The sequence below is a fragment of the Calidris pugnax genome, unplaced genomic scaffold (genome assembly GCF_001431845.1).
Source record: "Calidris pugnax isolate Ruff unplaced genomic scaffold, ASM143184v1 scaffold4, whole genome shotgun sequence".
Taxonomy (NCBI): Eukaryota; Metazoa; Chordata; class Aves; order Charadriiformes; family Scolopacidae; genus Calidris; species Calidris pugnax.
Window position 1 is genome coordinate 3,704,645 of NW_015090781.1, and position 17,362 is coordinate 3,722,006.

Genomic DNA, 17,362 nt, shown 5'->3' on the forward strand with positions numbered 1-17,362 from the left:
CCCTGTGGTACAGCATGAGAAATAATAAGAAATGAGCATAAGGAAAGCCGTGGTACAGCATAAGAAATAAGTAATTTAGTCTATGTACTTGCTGTGAATTTTCTAAGGGATGTATGTGAAAAAAAGTAGTTGTCACAGACAGTCTTGTAGAACACCACCTTTCAGTTGTTGCCACACTGAGCAGGACTCCTCTCCACCTAGAAATTTGCCCACATCTCCTGTGTAGTATGCAGAGCTGCTCTCCAACTAGATGTTTCCAAGCAGAGACGTTCCCCCTGTTGAAGGGACAGAGACGGTGGGATCTGCAGGACAGGGACATGGGATGAGCCCGTGGCACGTCTCACTGGTTTCTGTCGTGTGCTTCGTGTGTGCTGCTCTGTCTGCAGACCTGGGTGCTCTGGGTGGCCATCCCATCCATCGTGTTGGACCCCATTCTAACAGAAATCCCTTCCTTCCTTTCTTTCCCCCCCCCTTCCCTTCCCCAGCCGATAACAAGACGAAAAAGAAGGTAGCTCATCGGGACAGGAAGCAGGACTTCTCTGCCTTCAAGCAGACAGACAGCGAGATGAAGGTTAAAATATCACCGCAGCTCCTCCTGGCCATGCACCGGTTCCTGGCAACAGGCAAGTGTGGGTGACCTTCGTTTGCGATCGCGCCAGAGCCTCGGAGGCAGTTTCTCAGCCCAGGCCGGTGAGGTGGGGTGGGACAGTGCCAGGCGGGAAGGGAGGCTGGATTGTGGGGTGACAAATAATACCACTGTTGTGTTTTTCTTTTTAAATTCTCTCCTCTCCTGTGTTCAGTGTCGGCATGAACCCTCTGAGACATTTGCCAGGGGTGGACCAGTAACTTTAAATTGGTCTGAAAGGTAAGGATGAATGCCAAGTGCCGCACTGCATGTCTAGAGTCCGTCAGATTAACGACTAGCAAGTACACCCCATTAGGAAGAGCTCAGGGAACAAACCACAGAGGACTCGATACCACTGGCCAGCTGACTGTAATTGCACTCTGGCGCCTTCTCCAGAAAGAGATGCTGGACTTTTTGCCCGAAGGTCTAAACCCGTTCTCTGAGACTTTTTTGACTCCGAGTGAAAAACTCTCCTGACACATTTAACGCAGACTGCACGTTGAACAGTGCTTTTTAAAATGGATTTCTGACTGGCTTGTGTGACCTCCGGTGATGACTTCAGGTTTCAGAGGACAGTTGTCTCCATCCCAGAACACCTTGATGGTTTAGCCCTTGGGTGGGCAGTCTGGCAGAGGGGCCAGGGCCTTGAATGGTTTCTCGCAGCTGATAACTGCCTTTCGTCGCAAAGTCGGTCCCTTCACCTCAGAGATGAGACCTGGTAACAGGAGAGCTTGTGGAAAACGTGTCTTCCTATTGCTCGTGCTGTCTCTCTTTGACATTTATAAAGAGTTCTCACATACAGGCCTTGCAGACGGGCGTCTTTCACCGCTGTGTTCAACACGTATTCACGGGTTGAAAATGATAAATTTGTTTTTTGCTCAAACTTTGCTCAAGTTTGCCAGCTCCAGTTGGAAATTAGTACTTCCCCTCCTCTAAGGTGCAGTAACTGCCTGCCTAGATGCTTCTAGTCTGCCTCCATGCTTTATTTTGCCTCTGTGACTTAAAAGAAACACGTTATGTGGTCAGTTCGAGGGGCAGTAATTCCTTAAAGGCTCGGACTCCTGCGGCTCATGTGCAGCTGAGCATGTCCTTGGTGAAGGGACGCGGTTCAAGAGGAAGATGTGGATTTAACAGCAAGCAAGGCGTTGCTCGTGTAGTGGTGCAAGACTCCACGGAGTTCCCTAAACACCTGCTCAACAGACGTAGACTTATGGTGCCGCTTCTCTACTTGTTTTGTGGATGAAAGGATTGTGTAGCTTAAATCCGGGTCTGGCTGTGAAACTGCTGCTAAATAAGATGAAAGCTACAGTTTGGGTTTCTCTGTTCTAAACCGAGAATAGTATCTTTAGCAGATGAAAGGTACTGGGTCGTTAACGGCCCTGTTCTGAAATGAGGTGTCAGGAAAGCTTATCAATTTGCATGTGTCAATCTCGACGTCCCTGCCTTAACACAAGGATGAGCTTTTCCGCTTCAAACAGCTCCTGTTGGGAACCCTGAAGAGCAAGTGGATAGGGGATGTGTTCTGTGTGTCAGGCATTAATCCCACACGGTTTGAACTGACCCGCACTGTCTCTCACTTTGAGTAACTCTTCCCACGTGAACTGTGGCAACCCTAATTGTGTCTTTGAGTTATGTAGAGCATCTATCTAGAGCAACTTTCTAGTCCCCACACAGTGATTTTTAATTTATTTTTTTTAAATGCAATAAATGCAGTGACTTTAATACCTTGTGAGGAAGGAAAAAACAATTCAAAGATTCTCTGTGCCCCAATTTTTAAGCTCTTCCATTTATACGACTCTCCAATGACCCTATACAACTGTGACTCTGAACTCTAAAGAGGCAAAACTGCCTTTTTCTTTCCCTTTCAGATGAAGACATGGTTTTCGGTTGTTTTGCAAAATACTTCAGTAATGAAAGTTGAGGCGTTCCTGGGTTTCCCCCCCCTTAAAATCTAACAGTCTCAAAAGACAGGAAGCCTGCAATTCCATAACGGATCTCTCTGCATCTGTGTGTCCTTTATAGGCAAATGCTTATTAACGAGTACTGCTAACTTCTTGCCAGGCATATGAAGATTAATGCCAAGTTGTATCTTGTGTTATAGAAGTAGAAGCCTTTGGTCCATCCCAGATGTCAGAGAAGATCCTTCTCAGGCTGCTAAAACATCCCAACGTCATCCAGGAGCTGAAATACGACGAGAAGAACAAGAAAGCCCCAGAACACTACCTCTACCAGCGAAACAAGCCCGTCGACTACTTTGTTCTCATTTTACAGGTCAGACATGTGATTATGTAGATATATGCAAAACCCTGCATCTCCTGACATATCCCTCTCTATACTGCTTCCAGTTTGTCTTCTTTCAAGCATGAGAATGGAACTGTGGCTCCTGGGAGCTGCTCCTGCCTCCTTTATGTCCTTGCCAGCATTGAAGGGCTCATTCAGCTGCTTTCAGCCTCGGTTAAAGCAGTTGTGAAGGGCAGGTAGCACTTCCCACTTCCAGTCATCTGTTGAAACTTCCTTCTGCTCTAGGGATCGCTAGGGTAGGCAATGCCAGTGAATCCGGGTGTACAGCTGGCATCGCCTAGAAAACAGGGCTGCAAACAATGGCATGTCGTAGGAGTTTGGCCAGGATGCTTTCTCTGGTGCCTTTTGCCCTTTTGCAAAAGGAGATGTGGGGAGTTCAGAGCGATGACACTTTGCTGTGCAGCTTTGAAGCCTCTATCTTTGGTGCTGTGGGAAGCACCGGTTTCGGCGGGGGCGTTGTGCCATCTGCTGAACTGCTGCCACCTCCTGCCACGGCCCCTGCCATGGCCCTACCCCGAGATCACTGCATTTGGGTGCTTTTAAATTGGAGCCTTGTAGAATCATAGAATGGTCAGAGTTGGAAGGGACCTTAAAGATCATCCTGTTCTACCCCCCTGCCCTGGGCAGGGACACCTCCCACCAGACCAGGTTGCTCCAAGCCCCATCCAGCCTGGCCTTGAACCCCTCCAGGGATGGGGCAGCCACAGCTTCTCTGGGCAACCTCTTCCAGGGTCTCACCACCCTCACAGCAAAGAATTTCTTTTTAGTATCTAAACTCAATCCCCACTCTTTCAATTTAAAACCATTACCTCTTGTCCTATGGTTCCGCTCCCTGACAACTCCTGTGGTGTAGAAGGACTGTTTTCTACTTGTTCTGTGCAGGGCTGCTTCCAGTGCCCTGGTTTTATTATCTCCCAGGTTTTATTGCTTGAGAGAAACACTTGAATGGAAAAGTAAAGCTTTGCACGGAAATTTAGCTTCCATCTAGCATCGTCTGAGCAGGAACAGTCCTTTAAGAGAGATTTTGCTGTAAAGGTGCTTATGTTTCTATGCTGCATAACTGAAATCAGTTTTGGTCATAGAATTTCAAGCATCACAGCTAAAGTTGTAACACAAGGTTTGAAATCTTCCTCAACGTGGCCTTAAATAAAAAAGGGAGGAAGATTTAAACACTCTTAGTGATAAACAATTAAGAAAGCACTGGGTTATGATATTGTGGATTCAACTTAAGGGTTTGAGGAGCTTCTGGTAGCTCTTTAGCTGCTCTTTCTTAGTGTGCTGACTTGTTGCAATCCGAAATATTCCAAGAGGCAAGATAATGCTCCTGAATGAGGTAATGCTACAAAGGTGGAAATGGAGGGCATGGGCGATACCAAGGAACAATCAGTTCTTTCTGAGCTATTCTTCAATCAATAGATATTTAGCAAACACAATGTGCTAGCTCTATGATGACTTTGAAAAAGTGCATCTTGAAGTAGGTACATATTATAAAAATGGTAACAGGGTTCATTCTGCAAGTATCAAGAGAGGATAAACACTCTGCTTTTGTTACTTAAATGGACTTGGACTTACTGTCTTGTTTCGAGAGGCCAAAGCACGTTTGCAGTAAATGCATACCAGAACACAAATATATATCCTGTGTGTTAAATTTACCAATTTAATCTCTGTAGAGTTACTCCTTCATCTACAACGTCACCTGTTTGCCGCAGCTCTTCTCTTAGCTAAGGGGAAGTCCCTCTGTAGCAGTTTAAGATTTGTTTTTGTCATTGTGTTTTTTCAAAATTCCTGTTAGAACATGAAACAGTGGAAGACCAGTGGTGACACGTGCACGCATTTAAACAGGACAGAGCACATCCAGTAGCACACACGGGGAATTCTCAATCATAGAATCACAGAATGGTCAGGGTTGGAAGGGAAATTAAAGATCATCCAGTTCCTGGGCAGGGATACCTCCCACCAGACCAGGTTGCTCAAAGCCCCGTCCAACCTCACCTTGAACACCTCCTTACCTCTCATTCTTATCGTTCCACTCCCTGATCAAGAGTCCCTCCCCATCTCTCCTGTAGCCCCTTCAGGTACTGGAAGGCCGTTATAAGGTCTCCTTTGAGCCTTCTCCAGGCTGAACACCCCCAACTCTCTCAGCCTGTCTTTGCAGCAGAGGTGCTCCAGCTCTCAGAGCATTTTCGTGGCCCTCTGCTGGACCCATTCCAACAGGTCCATGCCCTTCCTGTGTTGAGGACTCCAAAGCTGGACACAGCACTCCAGATGGGGCCTTGGTAATGGCCAAGCACGCCTGGTCTTCAGATGGCCACCACTGGGAAGCTTGGTGGTGCTGCATGTGCTGATAGAGCAATGGTCTTGGAACTGAAACTTAACTCCTACTACTAGTTACTAGTTTGGATTTAGCTACTACCTCCAGACTGACTGTATGTGAAGATCAAAGTCCAGGTGTGTGTGTGTGTTTTGGAGACCTGGTCTTGGCTGATGAGCTCTTGGCAGCAGTAAGTAGGTTGAGAGCTCTGTTCATAACCAGACTGTGCCTGGGTGATGAAATCGTACCTTTTGGAAGGCTTCTCATGAACAGATAAGCTACTTATTTGGGTTGTGGAGTGAAATTGGTTTTAAAAGGGATTATATGAAGTTGTTGCTTGTGATAGCAGGGAAAATGGATTTGTGAGCAGGCACTCTCTTCTGCTAGGTAGAGTTTGTGGATTTTCTCACCTGGGACAGTTAGACAAACTGACTTGGTGTCAAGGCTCATGCAAGTTGAGTTCATTTTCACATTATTCTGCTCCAGTACAGTACTGCAAAATTAAAGGTGTGATTGTTTATTTTATATGGTCCTTAATGAAATGAACACACAGAAATAAAATCTACCTTTTGGACTCATTTTGACCCAATGGTGTCCAGTTGATGTTCAGTCTATTTAGTACACATGGGATGGGCAGTCTGTCTGTTCTTTCCAGTGTAGCCAGAGGGAAAGCATTGCAGGTAATTGGTTGTTTGCCTGAAATCCCAACTTTGTGTAGTACAGCCTGGAAGTTGCATGAGATTTCTCCTGTCTGTGGTGGTGTGCTGTAACTCAGAGCACTACCAGTAGGGATGGATGGATGTGAAACCAGGCGCCACTAAGAAGCCAGTTATACCAAAGTAACTGGGATGTTTACTGGGTGTTCAGCTCTAAGGAAAAAGACATGGGAATCCTGGTGGACAAGAGAATGACCATGAGCCAGCAATATGCCCTTGTGGGCAAGAAGACCAATGGCATCCTGGGGTGCATCAGGAAGAGTGTAACCAGCAGGTGGAGGGAGGTCATCCTGCCCCTCTGCTCTGCCCTGGGGAGGCCCCATCTTGAGCACTGGGTCCAGTTCTGGGCTCCCCAGTTCCAGAAGGACAGGGAACTGCTGGAGAGGGGACAGCAGAGGGCTACAGAGATGATGAGGGGCCTGGAGCATCTCTCCTACGATGAAGGGCTGAAGTACTTGGGTCTTTTTAGTCTGGAGAAGAGAAGGCTGAGGGGGGATCTGATCAACACCTATAAATACTTCAAGGGTGGGTGTCAGGAGGATGGGGCCAGTCTTTTTTCAGTGGTGCCCAGGGACAGGAAAAGAGGGAATGGGCCCAACCTTGAACATAAGAAGTTCCATCTAAACATGAGGAGGAACTTCTTTGCTGTGAGGGTGGCAGAGCCCTGGCAGAGGCTGCCCAGAGGGGGGCTGGGTTCTCATTCTCTGGAGACATTCAAACCCCACCTGGAGACGTTCCTGTGCAACCTGCTCTGGGTGGCCCTGCTTTGGCAGGGGGTTGGAATAGATGATCTCCAGAGGTCCCTTCCAACCCCAGATCATTCTGGGATTCTGTGATTCTGTTTACAGCTACGTTTGGTGTGATGGGTTCTGTTCTAGAGTCCTTTGTAGGATGTGGTGCTAAACATTTGGTTCAGCCACTATCAGAAATGGGTACACTTGTGTGGGAAGCACTGAGGGTCCTTCTAGGCGTTACCTCTTGAAAGAGCAGGATCTTAAGTTAAGGGTGCTGGAATATGTAAAACTGCTAGAAACCAAGAAAACCAAAGTAGCCCCAAGATTGCTCCTTCAGGGTTAAGGGCCTTGTTTCTGTGGGAATCCCATCGGTGAAGGCAGCCAGCCTCCTCGCATGTTGACTCCCAACTCCCTTTCTTATGTTTGTGGTAGAGGGATGAGAGCTGTGACCTAAATTGTCAAGATGTCTCAAGCCCCCAGATGACTGTGCTCCATATAAGCGTGTTGTGATACTGGGGGAGCATTTTTTCCCTGGGTGGAGGGAAGGCAGCCTGGCACCACTTGGAGCAGGCCAAGGGTACCACACTGGTGCCCTGAGGTGATCCCGCTCCTCTGCAGGGACTTAGGCTGGCCACGGGCCACCGAAGAGCCGGGACAGCTGGTGTGTTGCCATCCAGGGTCTTTCCTTGTTCAGGCACTGCTACAAACTGCAGGGACCATGACACTGCTTAGGAACATCAGGCAAAACCAGCTTTCAGGGCTCAGGTCTGGTCTTGTGCCTCGAGACCTACGGTCCCTTTTAATTGCAGCTCTCTCTCCTTTTCCTTAACAGGGGAAAGTGGAAGTGGAGGCTGGGAAAGAGGGGATGAAGTTTGAAGCTGGTGCTTTTTCCTACTATGGGGTGATGGCCCTCACAGCATCGCCAGGTAGGTCCTCTCACCTTCTGCTTCTGGAACACGCTCCCTCATGAGCCTGCCCGTCCCCGTGGGCAGGACATCCCCCTGCCATGTGTCCTTGGGGCCGATGTCCAGGGTATCTCCTGGCCAGCAGAGCTGCCTGCCTGGCACAGCTTCCCTGGGAAGGGCCTGGGCCCGTGGTGGCACCGACTCCAAAACCCAGCAGAGCCGATTGCTGGCTCCTGGAGGATGTGAGCCTTAGGGAGATGTGTTTGGTGCTGAAGGACTGGGTAACGGGGGCTGAATTAACGGGAATAAATCATTAGTGGCAGAGGGACATCTAGTGGTGCAAACTACAAACGCCTGGTCAGTTTGGTGGTGGTTGGCTTTACCAGTCCTGTTCCTCCTCTTGAGGAGGGCAGTCACGCACCAAAAGCCATTGCTCCTGTCCGAGGGTGGAAATACAACCAAGAACTCGGCGAGGGAGGAGGACGGGTGTCTGAGGCCACGGCCTGAGCCAGTTCCCACCCAGGTGTGAGCCAGTTCCTGGCACACAAGAGGTAGCCACACAAGCCACCACCTCACAGACATAGGTTGGGGGATTGTTTTATAACCCACCAAGAGCAGGCTCCAGTGCTGTATTCCAGCATTTGGGGATGTATTTCGGTGCCGGCAGTGTCACCACTAAGACCTCAACCTCAACTGGGAACCCACAGCCCCGTTGGGGAGAGTTGGGGTGCTGGTACTGGCCTTGGCCATCTGCTGACCCAGAGCCACTCGCTCAGCTTCAGGGAGAGACGTTTCTCATGCTGAGATCAGGCCCTCCTGGGTTTATGTTCCATGTGAGAGGCAGCGTGTTTTAATTGTACCCTCGTGAGCACGTCCTTTACGTGTGTGTGCCTCTGTGTGCGCACAGCAGCGAGCGACATTGGAATGAAAATGATTTTGTAAGCTATGAATATAGCTTTATTTCACTCTACAGACAACAGCAGTTCTCTTGGACGTGCGAGCTCACTTCTACAGGCAGGACTAATTCTTCCCTTATTATGTGCACTTTAATTTGATCAGTTTAGCTTATACCTTTTGAGGTTTGACAGATTTGAAAGCGTGCGGAGCTTCGCAGACCCTCATTTTCCCACTATGGACTGGGCACGGGGCTGGGTCAGGCATGGTCTCTCCACCTACCAGACCCACGCTTGGAAATCACTTGTGGCATCTCTGGTTTGCCAGCATTGCTCCGTTTGAATGTTTTCATGTGGAGCTTTTTTTTTGGTGTGTTGCTAGCCCTCCCCATGACCATGTCCAAGTTGCCCAAGTCCCACGAGGGCAAATGATCTCCTCTTCATGTGCTCTGAAATCCGGCTTGGACTTTGTCGTGTCAAACTTAAGGATATGGAGTATTTTAAATTAATCTCTGCCAGCCTTGGATTTGTGTACCCTTTGACTGGTTGGCTTTTACCAGTAGCAAACCCCTCATTTTGCTGGCTTTCTCTCCAGGTTTTAGAGAATTTGTTTTATGATGTATTGATTTTTTCTGTTGGGATGAGCTCATAAAAATAAAATCCTATTGCTCTGTGAAGACAGGAAAGCTCAGGGGAAGTATAAGTCACTGCAGAACACGAGAAAACTCCTGCTCTTCTGTGTGTCCTCATTAGACTTCACGTGCCTTCCCTCCTCACCTGGAATGTTAAATCAGTAACAGGAGAGTAAAGCATTAAAAAAACAACAACCAACCCACAAAATACCCCCACCAAAACCCCAAACCAACAAAAGAGTGAAGCTTTTTTCTTTAACCCCAGCTGGGGAGGGATTTGCAGTGATGATGAGCAGTGGCACCCAGCCTGACGGGGGGAGCTCCGAGAGTCACAACCTCGCTTGACATTTTACTGAAAACTTGAAGAACTGTGAAGTGTCCTTTGGTTTTATTTCTGGTTTTGTCTCCCCTAAGGAACAGCACCTGTGAAAGCCTTCTGGTTTGTTTTAACTCTTTGCCTTCCAGACTGGAGTGGGCACCGCTGCTCCTTTTGAACTAGCTTAAAACTGAGTGTACTTTGATGGATAACCATTCAAATTAGCAAGTGAAAATTGTTCACCTCACTGTAATTCCTCAGGCTTGTTTTTTGGTTTAGCCCTAAAATTGTTTAATTGTCTTTTTTTTTGGTTTTGCTTGTGTTTTAACCCTTTGCTTTTTCACAGTTGATTTGCACTGTTGGTTTTAGTTCTTCAGTGTGTGAACTGGCTCCTTCCCCTGTCGAGTGTGGATAGCTGCCGCCTTTCTGGTCGTGATCTCATCCTTTTTCTCTCCCTCTTCTAGTTCCCTTGTCCCTGTCTCGTACCTTTGTTGTCAGCAGAACAGAGTTGTTAGCAGCAGGTTCTCCAGGTAAATCCGCATGCTTCTATTTTCACCGTTCTTGTGACTGCCCTGATGCCATAAAAAGTCAGCTGCAGTCTGTATTTATCTGACCCCTTTGCTCGTTAGGGAGAAGTCCAGCACAGAGTTATCCCTCGCAGGTAGGTATCCGCAACTTTTCCTTTGTGGTAACTGAGAGTCATCAAAATGGGAAGAGCTGAAAACGTGTCGAAGAAAATGTGTTTGGTAACGTGTGCTTGTTCTTGTTTCTCCTATGTACGGCTGGGGGAGAATTAGCAAGGGAGGATTTTTAAAATAAAGGTATCCTCCCCCAAGCCGAGGCTTAAAAATGTCTGAAGAGAATGCATTTGGCAGAGGTGAATGTCTGCTGCTAAACTGCCATAAAAGGAAAACTTCTTTAATGAAAGAATTCTCATATTCTCCTATGGGTAAATTCTATGGTTTGTGTACATGGTGGCTGTTCCAGTTCCTCAAAAGCTCTGAGCTCTCAGCGAGGGTAATGCCCTGGCACAGCCAGTCACCGCCTGGATGGATTTGCAGAGGAACGTGCCAGAAGGTTGTGGGACCTCCTGTGGGGTTTTCTGGTTCCCGTTTTCCTTCAGACCTATTCCTTGCCGAATAACCAAGTTGACTGACACAGAAATCCCTTTGGAGAGCAGAGACCAAGGAGGGAACAAATTGGGTCCAAAAGAGCTCTGAGATGCGGTTGAGCGCCTGGAAATTGGGAAGGATCGAACCCCAAGCGTTGCAGACACTGCGTGCACAGAGTAGTTGAGAAAAATGGAAACCCGTCAAGAAAATCTGTAGGAAGAGCAGAATCCTAAAATAGATTGGGGCACAGTGAACGTATTTCTTCCTTTTTGAAGTTTTCTTTTTCAGATGAAATGTCTTTCCCCAGACCTAAAAGCAAGTGAGATAATGATATGCATATTTAAGTGAAACATCTCCTAAACATTAATACGTATCATGCGTTTCATAAACTTTCACCATCTGCTTCCTGTGTTTTCCCCCTCTTCTTTTTTCACTTTTGAAAATGTATTTCACCATCGGTCCTTAAATTAGTCTCATGCACATTCCAAACAAACTACAGGTTGTTGCCCTGCAGGGGATTTTTTTCCTGCCCAGTTAAAGTTTCCTGCTGCTAAACTTCAAAGAGGGGGGAGAAATTTAATCTTGCTTTAATTAAAGTACCTGATGGCTTTCTTTTAAGCTCGGTGGCTTTGATTATCTTTTTTTCGCTCAGTTCTTTTGTTTTGCCAGGTCTTCTTTTTTTTTTTTTTCTTTTTCCTTCTCCTTGCTACAAATAAGTGCACACTTTGCGCATGCAAGTTGTTTCCATTATAAATGCCAAGCATATTTTCCTAGCTTTTTCCCCAACTAAAAAAAAAAAAATATAATCAATAATGGAAAATAATAATGGGAAGACTCTCCTTTGCAAGGTGCTGATGTGGTAAGCCTGGTCACTATGACAAACGTGGTACCAGTTTTGATGAAACTCGGACCTTCTGCTGCAGTCTGTTGTTTAACCCCAAATTCATAAAACAGTTCTATTGATGTTTGTCTTGTGGTTTGTGCTCTTTATCCCCTGTATAGGAAGGTGAGGAGTATGAGAAAACCTGGGGAGAAAGTTCTGTCCAGATCTGGGCTGGGCTGCTAGGGGCTGGCAGGGGGCTGTTCTGCAGACACAGACCTGCCTGGTATTCTCTGTCCTCTGCCCTTTCCGTATCCTTCCTTCTCCATTAACTTCTCTTAATAATAATGGGAAGACTCTCCTTTGCAAGGTGCTGATGTGGTAAGCCTGGTCACTATGACAAACGTGGTACCAGTTTTGATGAAACTCGGACCTTCTGCTGCAGTCTGTTGTTTAACCCCAAATTCATAAAACAGTTCTATTGATGTTTGTCTTGTGGTTTGTGCTCTTTATCCCCTGTATAGGAAGGTGAGGAGTATGAGAAAACCTGGGGAGAAAGTTCTGTCCAGATCTGGGCTGGGCTGCTAGGGGCTGGCAGGGGGCTGTTCTGCAGACACAGACCTGCCTGGTATTCTCTGTCCTCTGCCCTTTCCGTATCCTTCCTTCTCCATTAACTTCTCTTCTCCTTCCCTGGCTTGTACTTGGTCCAGAAGTGATGTCCTTCCCCCCTCAGATTTTCAATAATCATACTTTTTTGTTCTGTCCTTTAGTTTCACCTGTCCCTTTTGATTGTTTGTTTGTTAATATATGCTTTATCATGTTGCTGTCTTTCTTTGTTTTTTTTATTAATAATGTACTATAAGATCCCTGGTGAAAAGAAAAAGCAGATCCAAGTCTCACTAGTGTAAAGCTCTTCCAGATGGATGCCTTTATCCTGAGCAGCAGCGATGCTGTTCTTGTCACATGCTTTGTGTACACAGGTGGGAAAGACAGGACAAATTCACCCAGCCCTCACAGGTCCTTGTTCTCCAGTGGGAACTGGAGTGTAGGGAGAGGTTTGGCTCCTGGCAGCAGCTCCTGCAGCCTGCTGTGGCTTTCCAGATGCCAAGTCAGTATGGAAGAAAACCTTGCAGGGCCCCGAGTGCTTCCCCCTGAGCCTGTTCTTGGAGTTGCCGTAGGGACCTGCGCTAATTCCTCGGTGCAGAAATTGCCAGAACCTGTATTTTTCTGTTCCCTTTTCTAAAATTGAAGGAAAGACAACATCAGAGGATTGATTTTAAGTGGGAAGTAAAAAACAGGGCAGTTTTGCCATGCGTCTAGAAGCATCTAAAGCGTTAGGTTTAGGAAAGGGGGGAGGCAGAGATGCAGGACAGGCTGTCTCATTTGGGCAAGGAGAGATTATATTTATAGTGATTAAGTGGCAGAGGTAGGGTTGAGTTTTAGAAATAGGTTTATATAGAGAAAAATCTTTGAAAGAAGAATTTGAAAAGCTTGCAAGGATGCTGCTGCTGATTTGCTTGAAGAGGCTTTGTGTCTTAAGAGTATATGAAAATGGTCTTTCAGCTGAGAATGGGGGTCACGTGGCGAGAAGCAGAGTTTACATCAAATTTAACTGCACTAAGATCCCCAAATCCACCAGTCCCGATGACAGTTCTTTGATCAGTATGTATTGTGCGTGCACCAAGGGAGCAGCCCATCTGCAGGGGGGCTTGGGATCTCTCTTAGGATGCATTTCTGCCCTCCTGTCTTCTGGGTCACTGGGTGGGTGGAAGCTAGAGGTGCAAAACATCTGTGGCTTCCTGAAGGCACATTTACTTGAGATAAACTGTGACCAGTCACACTCACAGGGGACGGCTGCGAGGTTTTCAAGTGAAAACCCAGGCCAGTGATGGAAAATGATGTCTCTAGTTGACTCCTTTCCTGGACACAGATTTTTCTCTGTGCCATGGGCTGTTTCCCCTGGTTTGCTGGCTGGCAAGTACCACATGGAGCTTGCTCTCCTTTGTTGAGTGTTTGCCCCTTCAAGCACTGGGGGTTACTGGAGGAAATGTTGAAGGAATCATGACGAGGACTGCACTTGGGTCCACTGAGGACTCTATCACTCTTAGGATTTTGAAAAAGTCTATTTTAACTCAGAACAGGGCATACGTAGGTACCAGGTGGAATAAAAGGGGTTAAGTGTTAGCTGGGACTGACTGTGGATGGAAGGTCTGGTACGGAGCTGTGATTATAAATCATTAAGGAAAGAAAAAGATGTATCTGTTAAGCAGGGTCTGACGATGAAGAGCTTCTATAAGGGAGCCTTAGAAAATTCTCTTCCTCTGGTGGTTAGCACTCATCAGCTGAAGGGCTGTGACCAGCCACGCACAGGGCATGTCCACTGCAGCACAAACAAAACCAGGTTTGTTTAAGGCAAAGTCAGTGATGTCGGCTACCAGCTCTGGACTCAAAAATTGCTCTTTTTCAGGGTAATTTGGTTGTTTAGCTGCATGTCTAGTTATGAGTGGATGAAATATTTGCAGTTCGTTTGTGCTGCGTTGCCATTTATTATTATGTCCCTTTGCAACTGGTGACTTTAAATGTTTTCTACTTGGTTTAAGAACTCTCTCGCTCTTGCCCGTTTCTCAGCCGAAAACAAGTCTCCGCCCCGGCCCTGCGGCTTGAACCACTCCGACTCTTTAAACCGAAGCGATCGCATCGATGCGGTGACGCCAACGTTAGGGAGCAGCAACAACCAGCTCAATGCATCTTTCCTCCAAGTGTATGTCCCGGACTACTCAGTGAAAGCACTCACAGATATTCAGTTTGTCAAGGTAGGAAAAAAGAGCTGGGAAGGTCCTGCTGGAAAGCTGGGCTTGGCTGGTAGGATGGAGAGTCTGGGGAAGGGGAGGTCCCTCTAGATTATGAGGGACCCATAGCATTATGAAAGCAGATGTTTAAAAATCACTTTAACTTATTTTTTTCCAATGTCTGTTGTCCGTTGATTTGTCTTCACTGTTCCTCTCGTTCAGGCCTGTAAGTAGATTGGTCACGTAAGTTTCTGGATTTCAGGTCCCTCAAGGAAAGATTATAGAAAATAATCTCTCTCTGCTTTTATTCGTGAAAGACGTATCCTTGTGAAGCCTTTGGAGCCATCCGAAATGGAGACCCTTCATTATCAGACAGTGTCCTTTCCTAAAGGATAAGACATTTTCTGTTGGTTGCAGATTTCATTCACTTTTGATTTCAGTTTGGGGTTCTTGATCTTAACATTCTGAGCCGTCATCCTTCTTCTGCTTGGAGAAGTCTTGGACATTTCTCTTTATCTTAACTTCACATGTTAGGTTCATGTCTCATACTACCAGTGAGTTGCTGCATGAATACAGCTCTGACCCCCGGCATGGTGCATCCCACACCAAAATGTGTGCGAGTCCTGTGGGATTGGAAATCCAGCTGAGGAACAGCTAATGCTGGCAGCACTTCCAGCCCAGCTGGGACTCCAGGGAAGCTGACGTCCCATGGCCAGAAGTTGACCTTGATGCTTTTCTTAAATTAAGTGCACGTTCATGGTTTCTTTGTATGCAACTCAAACAATTTGTGAACTCAACTTGTCTCAAAGTTAATTCAATATTAAGAATGTGGAATAGACTTGAAATACTAGAATACTAAATCGATTATTCTGTAGCCAAGTTTTAAAAGGAGAGTACGGTCTTGCCTTCAAAACATGACATATGCCAGTGTACTGGTCGATGGCTCAAGCCTTTGAGGTTTAGATCAGTCAATATTTATTACCTGGCTGGTGATTCAAGATCTTGGCTACAGATTTCCATGGCTGATTGGCTGCACAGAACATCTTACGCTGGTGTATGTGGAGTCCTTCCAGCTCCCACTGTGTTCATACTGGGGCTAGTGAACACCAAACTGCCTGGTGTCTCTGCAATCAGACTCGCACTCCTGTTTTTGCATCACTCTGCTTTACACATAGACTCAATACCAAACATTACTGTTTTCACTGTGCCACATGGGAATTTATTCAACGAATAACTTGTAAACCAGGGTTGTGACCTGCTCGTGCATGCTTGGGCTTTGCTTCTGGAGTTGTGACCTGGTCCATCTGGCTCTCTCCATTTCCAGTCCCCTTCTTGCATTGCTACTGAAACTTAAGGTTTTTTAAAAGTCTTGTTTCACCTCTTCCGCCTTCTGCCTGCTGAGATAACCCACTGCTGTTGCAGCACACGGGGCTGCCGGTGCATGTGCATCCTCTGCCTGTCCTGGCTGAGAAGGGTGACCTGGAGGAGTTTAGGGGGCTGGTTGCCCGTGGCTCCAGGAGGAATTCTCCCCTCTACCACCATGTGCAGATACAGGGGGCTATGGGCTTCCTGGGCAGGAACACGCCGTGCTCTGGGCCAGCTCCTGTCAGGACTGGTCTGTTGAGTGCAACCAGCTCTTGTAGAAACCAGTGGAAGACTTTACGGGTTGCTAATGTGGACTCATCTCTATGGAGATCCCAGTCTTTTCTAGAGTCAAATGTCCATCTGTGTCAGAATAAGGCTGTAGCTCCTGCTGCATTTGCTGGCCTAGACAAGAGCAGTAGTGCTTGTACCCTCTGGCTCTACAGGGACTCTTAGAGCCTCACCAGGAGCTTGCTGAAGCTGGGAGAAAGACTTCACTGAGCTCTGGTTCTGGCCCTAAAAGTGTGCATGGTTAGAATGAAATTGAGATCTGATTTAATAATCTCTGCATAGGAATAAGTCCCTGCCTTTGACCAGAATGGTGATGGCACCATCACCAGCCTGTATAGAAGTGTCACCATGCTGTGGTGTTGGGGTGGGATGCTCTGGTCCTGCAAAGTGCAGGGGATGTTTTATAGGAACAGGTAAAGAGGGGTTGAAGTGTGATCATCTGGAAAGGGGAGGGCGCTTGATCTTCTCAGTGTGTCCCACGGGAGACACACAAGTGTGACTGGCTGTTCTTGTTCCTTCCTTCTCTTCTTGGAGCAGATCTCAAGACAGCAGTACCAAAATGCCCTGATGGCATCCCGGATGGACAAAACACCTCAGTCCTCGGACAGTGAAAACACTAAAATTGAACTGACTCTTACGGAGCTGCACGACGGTTTGCCGGACGAGACAGCAAACCTGCTGAACGAGCAGAACTGTGTGACTCACAACAAGCCCAACCACAGTATGCACAGTGAAGGAGCCATCTAGGAGCTGACTCCCCACAACAACCCACCCATCCCATCTCCTCAGCAGGACCAGCCCTCGCTCCTTCCTGCCTCCTCCCCGAGTGTGAACACCGTTAGTATGTGCTTGCAACACTGTGCTGCATCCAGTGTTCTGAGACCAAAGACTTTTGCGTCCGTTCTGGGAGCAGAAGAGGAAGAAACAGGAAGAAAGGAGCAAAGAGCAAGAGAGACTAAAGCCCCAAGCGTACTTTGGGAATGGTGAGCCACCCTTGAGAACGATGAAAATACTTCTTGCAAAGTAGAATTATGTTTATTTTTTATCTGTATTTTTGATCCTTGTTGGGTTTTTTCCTCCTCAGACACATACGGAGAAGTTTAAAAGCTCCTCCAGTTATTTTTTCAAGAGAGATCATGTTTTTAAAAAGTATTTTGCAGAGTTTTAAATTGTTTCTGTCCCAAACCTCAAATGGGCTCTGTCGTGGTTTTCTGAATTGGCTCCTTAGGCCTCTTTTCACCCCCTTCTGGTTCTTTTTGTTACCCTGTTGAAGAAGTTAGTAACTGGTACTTGTATGTTATTTGTGTCCTAAGAATGAGCAAGCTTCAAGGAATCTCTGGTTTCAGCCACCTGGAGGGCCAAGGGATGAGTATTATTACATTCTTCCAGTTGAGTTTCAGGGAAGGAGTTGTTACTTTGGTATTTAATGATGAATCAAATTTCAGAAGGTTTCTTTGCAAAACAGGCAAAAGCATTTTTATGCTTACAGTTTCGTAACCTCCAAAAAAAACTTTGTGTATGTTGAAGATGATGCTGGGGGGGGGGGGGGGGGGGG

The 17,362-nt window shown here is 46.9% G+C and overlaps 1 protein-coding gene across 2 annotated transcripts in view; it reads left to right on the forward strand.

Moving 5' to 3' along the window:
- CNNM2 (cyclin and CBS domain divalent metal cation transport mediator 2) overlaps positions 1–17,344 on the forward strand; it is a 125,854-nt gene extending 108,510 nt beyond the window's left edge. The window contains exons 3-9 of one of the 2 annotated variants that reach the window (XM_014960012.1): positions 486–623; positions 2,727–2,896; positions 7,520–7,613; positions 9,898–9,963; positions 13,994–14,178; positions 14,377–14,380; positions 16,345–17,344. In XM_014960012.1, coding sequence (XP_014815498.1) covers positions 486–623; positions 2,727–2,896; positions 7,520–7,613; positions 9,898–9,963; positions 13,994–14,178; positions 14,377–14,380; positions 16,345–16,418 — 731 coding nt within the window. In that variant the 3' untranslated portion in view covers positions 16,419–17,344. The remainder of the gene's footprint in view (positions 1–485; positions 624–2,726; positions 2,897–7,519; positions 7,614–9,897; positions 9,964–13,993; positions 14,179–14,376; positions 14,381–16,344) is intronic. The other variant, XM_014960022.1, reaches the window with a different exon arrangement.
- Positions 17,345–17,362: the final 18 nt, after the last annotated feature.